The 10,850-nt window shown below is 35.6% G+C and overlaps 1 protein-coding gene across 8 annotated transcripts; it reads right to left on the minus strand.

Annotated features, from left to right (window-relative positions):
• Positions 1 to 1,060: 1,060 nt before the first annotated feature.
• On the minus strand, positions 1,061 to 7,381 carry LOC111453427. Of its 8 annotated transcripts, none has more exons than XR_002712254.1 (4): positions 7,117 to 7,376; positions 4,317 to 6,159; positions 1,324 to 3,626; positions 1,061 to 1,243 (listed from the first exon to the last, which is right to left on the minus strand). XR_002712254.1 is itself a non-coding variant. In XM_023094532.1 (4 exons), the coding sequence occupies exons 1-4, from the start codon at positions 7,173 to 7,175 to the stop codon at positions 2,807 to 2,809; spliced, it is 2,598 nt and encodes an 865-aa protein (XP_022950300.1). In that variant the 5' UTR covers positions 7,176 to 7,381; the 3' UTR covers positions 2,683 to 2,806. The 8 variants fall into 8 exon arrangements, 7 of the variants coding, with proteins under 7 accessions (XP_022950293.1, XP_022950295.1, XP_022950299.1 ...); XM_023094532.1 differs by lacking the exon at positions 1,061 to 1,243 and having other exon boundaries at positions 2,683 to 2,826; positions 2,951 to 3,626; positions 7,117 to 7,381; XM_023094525.1 differs by having other exon boundaries at positions 1,061 to 3,626.
• Between the last annotated feature and the right edge of the window lie 3,469 nt (positions 7,382 to 10,850).

Below are 10,850 nucleotides of genomic sequence, written 5' to 3' on the forward strand. Positions count from 1 at the left end.
AATGAGATTATAATAGATTCAACTAAAAATGTTTCTATCTTTTTTTCATGCTCTAGTTCATGTTGTTGCACAATATAGTTATTAGTATAGGATGATAACTCAGTTCAAATTTGAATTAAAAAACATAAAAGATGATTAGCTTAATAAAATATAATTAAAACAAGGAAGCAAAGAAGAGACAGCCGTCTGCGTACGTAATTAACCATCTTAAATTGTTTTCAAGTTATTAAATTGTCAAAAAAAAAAAAAAAATGCCACTGGTCCCCTATTAATGTATGAAAAAGAAAAATGAGAAGAATTAAAAGAAAGCACATTATGCTTGGTTGTGAATGGAACCAAAGTGAGAAGTAATGCCAAAGTATAAAGCAAGCACAATATCAGAGCCAATTCTAAAACACTTTTTTAAACCCTCCATTTTCTTTTATTCAGCCAAATATGGTTCGTTCTTTCTTGCGTGTACTTGGTTCGAATAACGTGAAAAAGGTTAAAATCTCGCCCCCATACTTGAAAATTCGAAGTAATTTTTTAGTATTTATTTCTTACATTCAATGGTGCAAAGTTGTAAGTGGGGGCATGGAGAAGGGAGAGTTGGATGATGGTAGCTGGTAGCCTTCTCCAGAGTCCTGAGTCCTGATCACTGACGTGCATGGAAACCTAAATGAAGATCCAAAAGAACAGAAATACACAAAATGGAAGTTGGTACTTTTTATCGTATGAATTAGAGAGTAACCATTCATTATTGCTACACATGTAGCCTTGAAGAAACCAGAGGAAGTTAAAGATAGCCATCATGGACCCAGGCCCTGTCTATGGGCTGGCTGACTGGCTGTACCTGTGGTCCAGTAGGCACAACTGGACCATTCTTTTAAATGGGCCCACCCACAAGACCCAAGCATTGGACGAACAAAACAAGCAAACAAAGGTTGAAGGGTTCCAGAATTTGGCAGAAATGGAAGGGCTTAAATGCGAATGGAAGATTGGGTTTGCAGTCACTTCGCTTTCGTTGGGTCTCTCAGGCAAACAAAATTACAAATGGTCCTTCCATGCTTACCCTCTTTTCTTTTTTTCTATTGAAATTCAGAGTAAATGCAATACAAAAGGTTTCCACTTTTATCTTCTAATTTCTGAGGGCCATATGCTCTTCTCACTCGTCGCTTTCTCGCTTTGCCAATGGAGTTTCAACGCTCAATACGACACTGCCGTCCTAGATGAAGCTCAAACATGTAGTATCATTGTATTTTGGCTGTCATCAGAAATCCCATTATTTATCACCGACCCAAGAATTTGTTATTTGGAAGAAACAAACACTTGGATTGTGCTAACCTTTACTGATTATCCATTAATGGATATTCTTCAAAACTACAAATGCAACATAGTAGTTGGTTCCCAACACAACTAATAGTTTAGCAGAAGTTCTAATAAGGATATCCCCATTCATACCGAAAATTCTCCAACCCAACAAAGAATCAGTCTCCACCCACCCCAGCCAGAAGTTTTGTCATCCTATAATAGATATAATGAAACTGAGTGCAATGCTTATGAAGGCAGCAGCGCTGTTCATCTTCAACTAGGTTATGTTTGGAAAAACTAAAACCAAATGGCCAGGAAAAATATTTTTAAAAAAAAGCCAAATAGAATCAGGACCTTTTTTTTTTGTTTTTGGTATTAATCGATTAAACTTGAGGATACTGATAATAAGAACTTACAGACGTTGGCTGGGTTTTAGCAATGAGAGTTTGAGGACTCGTTTCAAAAAAGCTATCAGAGTCCTTTTCTATGGCACTGGGGATCATGGGAAGGACATCTTTTGATTTCTTAATCAAATGAAGTCCAGAAAAGTGATCACCCCAGATATCATATTTATATTTATCCTGAATTCCAGACTTACCTTCCCCTTCTAAAGAAGCTTTTCGGTTGAATAGTTTAGAGCCAGGAGCTCGAGCTTGCAGATCAATTTTGGAGGCTGAAGCAGCGAGAGGAGAGCATATGACATTTGGTGCAGGCCTGCCAGCAGAAGGAAAAGTGGCTGAAGGCAGCAAAATTGGTTTACTGCAACTCTTTCTCGACTCCGAAGGAGTTTCCTTGGAAGATGAAACCAAGCTGTCAATGCAATTCTTCACACTAACTTCAGGTTTTGGCGAACTCATGACAGAAGTAGGTTTAGATGTTTGTGCCTTGTGGGTTTCATCAATCACCCGATCAAAGAGACTACTTGCCTCAATGGACTGGTTCACATCAGGAGACATAGGCCATCTACGTTTTGGTGTACCAGATGCAGTGGGAGACAAAGGGGACGAAGGTGTAGAGTTACCACTTTGACTACTGGAAACTTCAAACAGACCAGCTAAGTTCATGCCACCTCCCTTTTTCTTCTTTCGCCGCCTCCCCCTTTCTTTCCCAGTTTTCACCGTGAGGTAATTTGGTTGAGATGCTTCCACAGCGTCAGAATTCTCAATTGCTAGAGATTTTGACTGCAGGGAGGATTCTGGAGCTCCTTTCCCTTCAAAAACAGACCAAACATCTGAGAATTGACTTCTTTTCTCATTGTGATGTACAGAACAAGCCTTCTCCACACTCCTTGTAGAACTCGATAAGTGCTTGATCTCATTCTTGCATAAGAAATCCAGAGAGCTCAAGGATATCATGTGTGGAAAAATCCAACAAAATAACAAGAACATTACAGAAGAAATTAGGAGAACGGCGAAGGAGAATTTCTTCAGTCGTGTCCACAGGACTGATTTTCTGCAATTATCGAGCATATAGAAGGGTAGACTGGCCTTCATGGGTATTACAAGTATACCAGTAGCTAAGGCCAGCTCAAGATCTCTATAAACCACAGAAGCAGAAAGATCAGTCTGGTATGATATCGTAAGTTTTTTTGACTCCCCAGGTTCAAGCGCAAAATATTTACAATTATGTACTAAGAAACCATCTAATGCACATTCTGTACCTGATATTTTAATCTTCTTGAATTCCAATGGCAAGTCACCAGTGTTCTTGGCATAGAACTCTTTCAATAATGGCAATGTACAGGCATGGCTAATCTCTTCCTTGTGGACTGACCTTTCTGAAGGGGAGATGTTGAGCAAAATTGGGGATTCAAGCTCAAAATCTATACTGATAACAGGCTTTGAACCCTCGAGAAGAAGCAGAGAAGATGAACCCCCATATCCTCTCATTGACAGCCACTCCACACCAGATAGATTATTTCTAATCAAAACTGAACTTCTCCAGTGACATCGACCAGAAGGGTAGAAAAGTATAGGCCCAAAAAGCACATCACCATAAGGATGAACATACGCCTCTGTAATTGCATCCTCTGCTAGTGAAAATCCATATTTCTTTGGCATAGTAGAGTCATTGTGAATCAAACCACCAGATGGCAGGTGGATAAATTCTTCGGGGTCTTTGCATTCATCAATAATTTCACCTGAATTAATGATTAGCTGCATTACAACTGGCCACTTGCTTGGATTTTTCACAGTAATCCACTTAGTAGAATGACTTCCAACCTCAACCATGGGAAAAAATACATCGTGCTCATCAAGCACAGACATGGACCTTCTGGTCCCCATAGAAGCCCAATTTTCAAGAACCAATTCATCTGCTTCTGCTCCCGCCACAGCCTTCAATATAAAGAAGAATCTTGGTCATTTTGCATATTACCAAATGAAGAGTTAACTATGCAAGTACATACAATTAATGCATGAATGTATAAAAGGTGTGGAAGGGGACGCAGGAAAGAACAATATCTCAAGCTCTCATGCTCTCAACAACAATGATTTAAAAAAAAAAAAGGCATGAACATATAATCCTATTATCATTTGCTTCTCATGATCTAAGTCCTAAGTAGCTCCTGACTACCAAGCTTCATAATTGACTCCCATTATAAGCTGCATACGAGGATAAAATAAGATCGAAAAACCAGATTACTTCCATGGAAATCGGTTGAATCTGCAAAAACCCTGACACTAAGTTGATGAGGTGCACAGTCAATCGGAAAGCATGTGATATGAGAAGGAAGGGGTTTGTAATAAAGTATATTCAGCCAATTTAAAAAATAAAAGAGTAAGAAACTTCAACACAAATTAATTGCAAAAACATTTCATGAACTCAAAAATAAATGCTTAAGATTCTAAATATGGAATGCCCACAAATATACACAAGTAAATAGTAGTCATAGCAGCAACTATACTATTAGATAAGCATGAAAAATGCATGGTTGTAAGAAATAAAGTTTATTCTTAAATGAGTGACAACAAACTCCCTGCATACAAATTATAATATTTATAAATTTAATATAAAAAAATGTATACCTTGATTTCTGACTGTAACTGCACATGATTGGCCAAAGTCCCCTCTCTTACATTACCAGATGAGAAGTGTTCATTTTGCTTTCCGTATTCCATGAAAGAGTACTTCCAATATTCTGAACATAGAAGGAATATATCCTTGCAAGGAACTTCAATATGAGAACTAGTTGACTCATTTGTCAACATGAGTAATTTACATTTGCTATACATACTGAAAATTTCAGGTGAGGCTTTGTCGACGTCAGCATGTTGTTCATTACAGGTAATCAGAGCAACTTGTGAGACAGTTCCAGGAAAAAGTAGCAAGCCTTCTAAGCTTTTGAACTCAAAAACCTTGCTTTCGGCCACTTCAATAATCTTAAGAACACTAAGCAAGTGAGAAGCGCTGTTCTTAAGTGCAATGGCAACAAAAACATTTCCATGGTACAGTAAAGGCTCAAAAGATGCAAATACAGACCCTTTATGATCAGCATGAGTTGATCCTCCTTCAAGTTCAGCTTCAAGAGGGACCGCTACCACATCAGGCTTATCCTGCGAAGGCCTTAATAACTGCAGCCAAAATGTGCCAATGATTGTCCCGCCATATTCAAATGACAAGTCCACTTCTATAATATTTTCAGTGCTGTGAGGTTCTATCTTCCACTGTTTGTAGGGCCTCATAGACAACGATGGTGAACCTATATGACCAAGTTGGACAACCAAGCCTTCTTTGACAATTGACGGCTTTGGCTCTTCAAATACCTGATATCTATCTACTCTACAAACTACTTCAGTATGATAACATTTATCCTCTTTCAAAACTGATATCCATCCTGTTAATTCCTCAACATAGAGCACATCATCATAGGGATTGAATAAAGACAAATTTTTAGTCCATCTCCCACTTGAGTGTATATTTAGGCTTAACAAAGGCTGGATTCCATAAGGTGACTGAATGGCAAAGCCTTTAGCCGGGACCAACAAACCACCAAAACTTGTCTGCAAAATCAGATGGCCAGAGGACAAGCCCAAATATTTTGGGTAGAAAACAAAGTAAATAGAAACTGCTTCACCAGGTCCTAAAACAGCCTCACTAAAATTGCAAGAGTAGAACTGTGAGTCAGTGCTGAATGGTTCATAGATATGTAGAACACTTCGGTTGCATGTATTTGTCACAGTTAATGAAGCTAAAGAAGGTAAGTATAAAAATTTATGTTCCCAGTCCAACTCAGTAGGACTAATATCTACAAGGGGAGATATAGAACTGTCTGATAAATCTGAATTCGTAACATCAAGATTTTTCTTTTGTCCAGAACTTGGGCTTTTCTGACAATGATGATCTCCTCTACATGTGGAAAGATCAAATTTACTAGTGCTATCATATTTTTGTATGGAAGACAGCTCACTAACATCCTGTCCCGAGTTTAAAGAACATGAAACTATCCCACCTTCAAATAACTCAAACATGCCATAATCTGATGACTGGCTTTTGTAGGCAGCCAATTTGTCATCTTGAGTTGATCCAACGGGAGGTGATGAACCACCAACCAAAGACGCTTCTACATCTATCCCTTTCTTATTAAATGAAAATTCAAGTACCGTTGAAGGAAAGCAGAATAAACGACTGTCAGTACAAACACTTTCAAAACTTAGGCGGGATGTTGGATTGCTGCCCGAGCTAATATCTGCAGGAAGGGTGCTATGGATGCCATATGCAGGATCATTCATGTAATGTCCATTGTCTTCATTTGACACTGGTTGCAGGTCAGAAGTGAAGCATGGTCCACATGCAGCATGGTGAAAAAAGGCACATAACAGAATTAATATATAAATGATTGCCCTGGCAAAGTCTGGATGAAACAGTCCCCTGAATAAACCAAAAGGGTATATTCCAGTCATTCACAAAATTTTGTTCAGTCCAACCTACGCAGAGTGCAGGAAAGTTTGTTAACAACGAATATCAGACACCATAAATTGAAAAGCTACAGTCAGATGGCTCTTCATTTCTCTACTTTTCTCATCAAAGTTTCCTCCCGCCATTCTCACCAGTCAAACGATGCCATGTAGACCAGCTGCTTGCAAGCGTTGAGGAGTGCATACAAAAGAGTTAAAAGGGAAAATGTCTATGCATGTCCAAGATTACCGCTTTCGAACATAACGGTTAACAATATCCAACCGCACTATAATCACCGATAAAAATCGGATCACCTTGATTTTATTTCTTCAAGTTAAATAAAAACTATATTAAATAATGTCTAAATGCAACAAATAGCGATAAACATTGGATGATTTGATTCCGGGTATCATGGAGACGGTTCAAATTTGAATCATGAATAGTTTTTTTTTTCAGACTATACTTCAAGAAATGAATTAACCCCAAAAAAAAAAAAAATCAATTAACACCAGCAGAAACAGGAGGAAGTAACAATAAACAATCCGAGCTAAAACCACCAAGCCAACTTATCACCCAAACCATCATTTAATCTCGGAAAAAACTCCAGACGAAAAATACGTACACAAACCGAATAAGGTCCACAGAGAAGCATTCAGAATCAGAAAAAATAAAAAAAATAAAAAATAGCAAAACGACAGCTCCAGTAAAACGGATACGACGTTCCGAGAAAACAGTACTAAATTGGAATAACCAGAAAAGGAAAAGAAATCGACTGATAACTGGAAATCAATTTTTTTCAGTTTCTGAAAACATCGGAAGCAAAGTAGGTGGATGTCAAGAAACTAAGAAAAAAGAAGTCGTAGCTACAGTAGCAGAAGAAGAAGAAGAAGAAGAGTGAGCTGAAAGGGATGATGAAGAACCAAAGTTTACCGAGTAAAAGGAAGTGAGCGAAGAGTTGGAGGTCTGGTATTTAGGGCTGGAAAGTCCATGAAGAAGCGCAGAGAAATACCATCTGAGTTCCGATGGATGGAAGTTTCCTTTTTAGGGTTTTGGTTGGAAATTGTATGCTGGGTTTCTGGTCTGCGTCCTTTCTCAGAAGAAGCACACACCTGATAAACAGAACACCAAACGAATGGCTCCCGGCGAAAACTAAAAAAAAAAAAAAAACTGAAAAATAGCCCTTGTTGGCCGAAATTACCAAAAAACCACCCCTCACCGCACCGCCTAAATGTTTTGAGCTAATTAGCCTACCATTTTCTTTCTTTTATTATTAATTAGTATAATAAATAGAATAATATAATATCTTACATAAATTTAAACGGATCGCACAATTACTTAATTCTTTTTTTTTTTTAGTGTAAATTAATTTCATTAGTAAAAGCTAAATTTTTGTAATAGTGTATTTAAAATTTTATAGGAATTATTAATGAGTAATAATTTAAAAATTGAGAAGTGTATTATATAAGTACGTAGTAGGGAGGATGTTGCAATTTATTTTTATGAATATTGGATTAGTTGAACATTAATTATGAATCGACTTTTGTAAAGCTGTAGAAAGCACATGGGAGTGAGACGCATTTGGCTCCTTCTTGTCCTAAAATTTTCCCTCCACCAACTTGGAATCGGTCGTTGTTGTAATAAATACACTGCCACGTGGGAAAAAAAACTCCTAATAACTGACTCCTCTCAGCTGTTGCCTTGCTTACGTGTCCTCTCCGTAGCTCCCGTAAATTAAAATCAACGTGTTCTAATTCTAATGAAATGAAAAGCAGCAATTTAGGAACAATGTATCATAAATCATTTTTGAGAAATATATGTTAAGGAAGCAACCAAGACCGTCGGATTCGAGGGACTAATTCTATTGTTCGTATTTCGGACGACGGAGATTGATTGTGGCCCCCACTCTCCTCGACAGCGTAAAGAGCAAGGCAAATTACTTACTCGGTCCTTTGGTTATTCGCCTTGTGGGAAGGTGGGACCCATTTCCTGCCCCGAAAGCAAATGTACTTTTTTGTAATTTTCCCTTTATTCCTACCTCCTCTTCCTCTTCCTCCTATCGACTCCGCCGTCTATTCAATCCTTTTTCAATTTCTCAATCCCAATATAATAGTTTTTGTCATTAAATATATTAATTGTCTCTTAAATTTATAATCAGCTTTAATGGTCTAAATTAAATTCGATTTGAAAAATTGAAAGATGACAATATCTATTAATGGTGGGTTTAAATTATTACAAATTGTATCAGAGGTAGACATGGGGCAACGTGCTAGCAAGAGAGTGCTCGACTCCCAAAAAAATAAATTGTAAGATCTCACATCCGTTAGAAAGAAAAATAAACCATTACTCATATACGTGTGAAAACCTCTTCTCAGTATATTAGCAATGAGCTTAGGCTATTACAAAAGTATATGGATGAGTACGGGTTTTGTTCACTCTAAAATACACATTTTAAAAATCTTGAAAGAAACTAGAAAAACGAAAAAAGACAATATATACTAGCTACTATAACTGGTCGTTAAAAAAAAGATTATAACAAAAAGAAAAAAAAAAAAAGAAGAAAACATTGTTAACCGAATGTATCAATCAATGTAGGTTACTTAATTACATTAGTAGCTGAGCTTCATTAACCTAACCTGTGAAGACATCAAGTTGTAGTGTCTTGATCACGACAACTTTCACGCAGCCTCCCAAAATTTGTTATATATATATATATATATTATATGAGTTTAAATATGTCAATAGTTTTATAAAAATTAAAAATATTGTAAAAAGTTGAACTATACACCCTCCCATGATGTCTCCAATTCTTTTAATGTTAATTATAAATCTTTAATTAAAACTTCGTATTGTTATATATATATTTGTTTGCCACATGTCATGATTTAAATGGTGGATTAAAAAATATCAATAAATTATAAGATTAGGTACGAAAATAAGTTAGATTTTTATATAATAAAAGTCAAAATCAAGTTTAAATACACTTCCTTCAAACAATTCACTTCCCTAGAAAACTTTGTTTCATTGGAGAATTAAATATTTATTTCCAATTTCAATGCTAAAAGTAACCTTATGTATTTTGATATTCTCGAAAAAAAGAAAATTAGTCTAATATTTTGACTTTAGACTCGTCACTAAAGTCGATATATGCTATCATTATTACAAGTGCTCACATTTTTTTAATCTCCTCTATTATTACTCTACGATATAATAGTTTATTAATGAGTCCGAGCGTTAAAAGTGAGGTTATTTGAAATTTATTGAATTAAAATTAAAAATTTCTCGAAATTAAATTGTAAAATTGTAATATCAATTTTGATGATTTATCTAATACAAATCTTCATCATTAAGCAAACTTAGGTTTAGGGTAATTAAGTATTGTTGTTTTAAATTTCAAAGCTCCTTTTTCTTTGGCTATTAATTGAAAAGCGTCAAATTTGATTTGCACTAATTAACGTGTGTGTAAATGTATATTTGAAGTTGATAAAAAGGAGCATAATTTATGATAAAAATAAATTTGATTTATTTAGAGTTAGTTGAAACAATTAATTAGAATTTTAAAATTTATAATGTTAATTAAGCTTTGGGCTTGGGCCTCCTTAGTATTAATGGGCTTGGAATCTCAACATTACTTTAAGTTAGCCCATCTAGTTTGGTTGTAGAATAATAATGGAATCTCAACGTTACTCTTTTATTAGACTGATGGACAATAATACACATTGAGTGAACAAAAATAGCGGTGTTTTGCCTAAGTCCTCTCTTATATTCCCATTTATTTCCTTTTCCAATCAATAGAATCAAAACATTATGATATATCCAATCATTTGAGATATGATATGTTTAAGTCAGATTAATATGTATATATTTTCAGCATATCTTTCCTTTTATTTGGGAAAGTCTCAAAAAAAAAAAAAACATTGGGCGCAAATATTCACGGTGTCTTTTTATACACTTGCGTAGGTGATTGACTTTAAGGCACGGACCAACACTTTTGTCTATCACTCGATGTGAGATCCCACATCGGGTGAAGAGGGTAACAAAACATTATTTATAAGAGTGTGGAAACCTCTCCCTAGTAGATACGTTTTAAAATCGTGAGATTGATGGTGATATTTAACGGACCAAAACGAATAATATTTACTAACATTGGACTTAGGCTGTTACACTCTAATTTCTTGATTCATGGCGTTGGAATGCGACTTGTAGACTGTGATATCGCCACATTTAGAGATGTGATCATCTCGTGCTCATGAAAAGATAGAACATTTTAAATAATCGTTAGAGTGAATAAAAATATTAATCGAAGAGAAAACGACATCATATAAACAAACATGTGACGTGTGTGCTCGCGTATATACCCTAAATAAAACAGAGCACATGCTTCAAGTTGCTAAGTTTTGCGATCAAATTTCACAAGTGCTGTTTTGTTTGGTGGGGTCGAAACCATTGTTGTTCCATGAAATGAAATTTATTAAGCATCTTTTCAGAAATATAGTTTCATGTTGTTCCATGAGATATATATGTTTATATATTTATGTAAATTAAAGAGATAAGATTAGTGTTTTGTTGGCGGTGTGCTTAATTACTTCAACTAATTTAACGGTCACTATTCAATAAAAAAAAAAAAAAAAAAAAAAAAAAAAAAAAAAAAAAAAAAAAAAAAAAAA

This window comes from Cucurbita moschata, unplaced genomic scaffold (assembly GCF_002738365.1).
Source record: "Cucurbita moschata cultivar Rifu unplaced genomic scaffold, Cmos_1.0 Cmo_Scf00015, whole genome shotgun sequence".
NCBI lineage: Eukaryota > Viridiplantae > Streptophyta > Magnoliopsida > Cucurbitales > Cucurbitaceae > Cucurbita > Cucurbita moschata.

Coding starts and splice junctions, on each gene's coding strand:
- LOC111453427 (XM_023094525.1), bottom strand. CDS start 7,175: ATGGACTTTCCAGCCCTAAATACCAGACCTCCAACTCTTCGCTCACTT. Junction 6,160..7,116: donor CGCTCACTTCCTTTTACTCG/GTAAACTTTGGT, acceptor TGGTTTATTCAG/GGGACTGTTTCATCCAGACT. Junction 3,627..4,316: donor AGTTACAGTCAGAAATCAAG/GTATACATTTTT, acceptor TTTATATTGAAG/GCTGTGGCGGGAGCAGAAGC.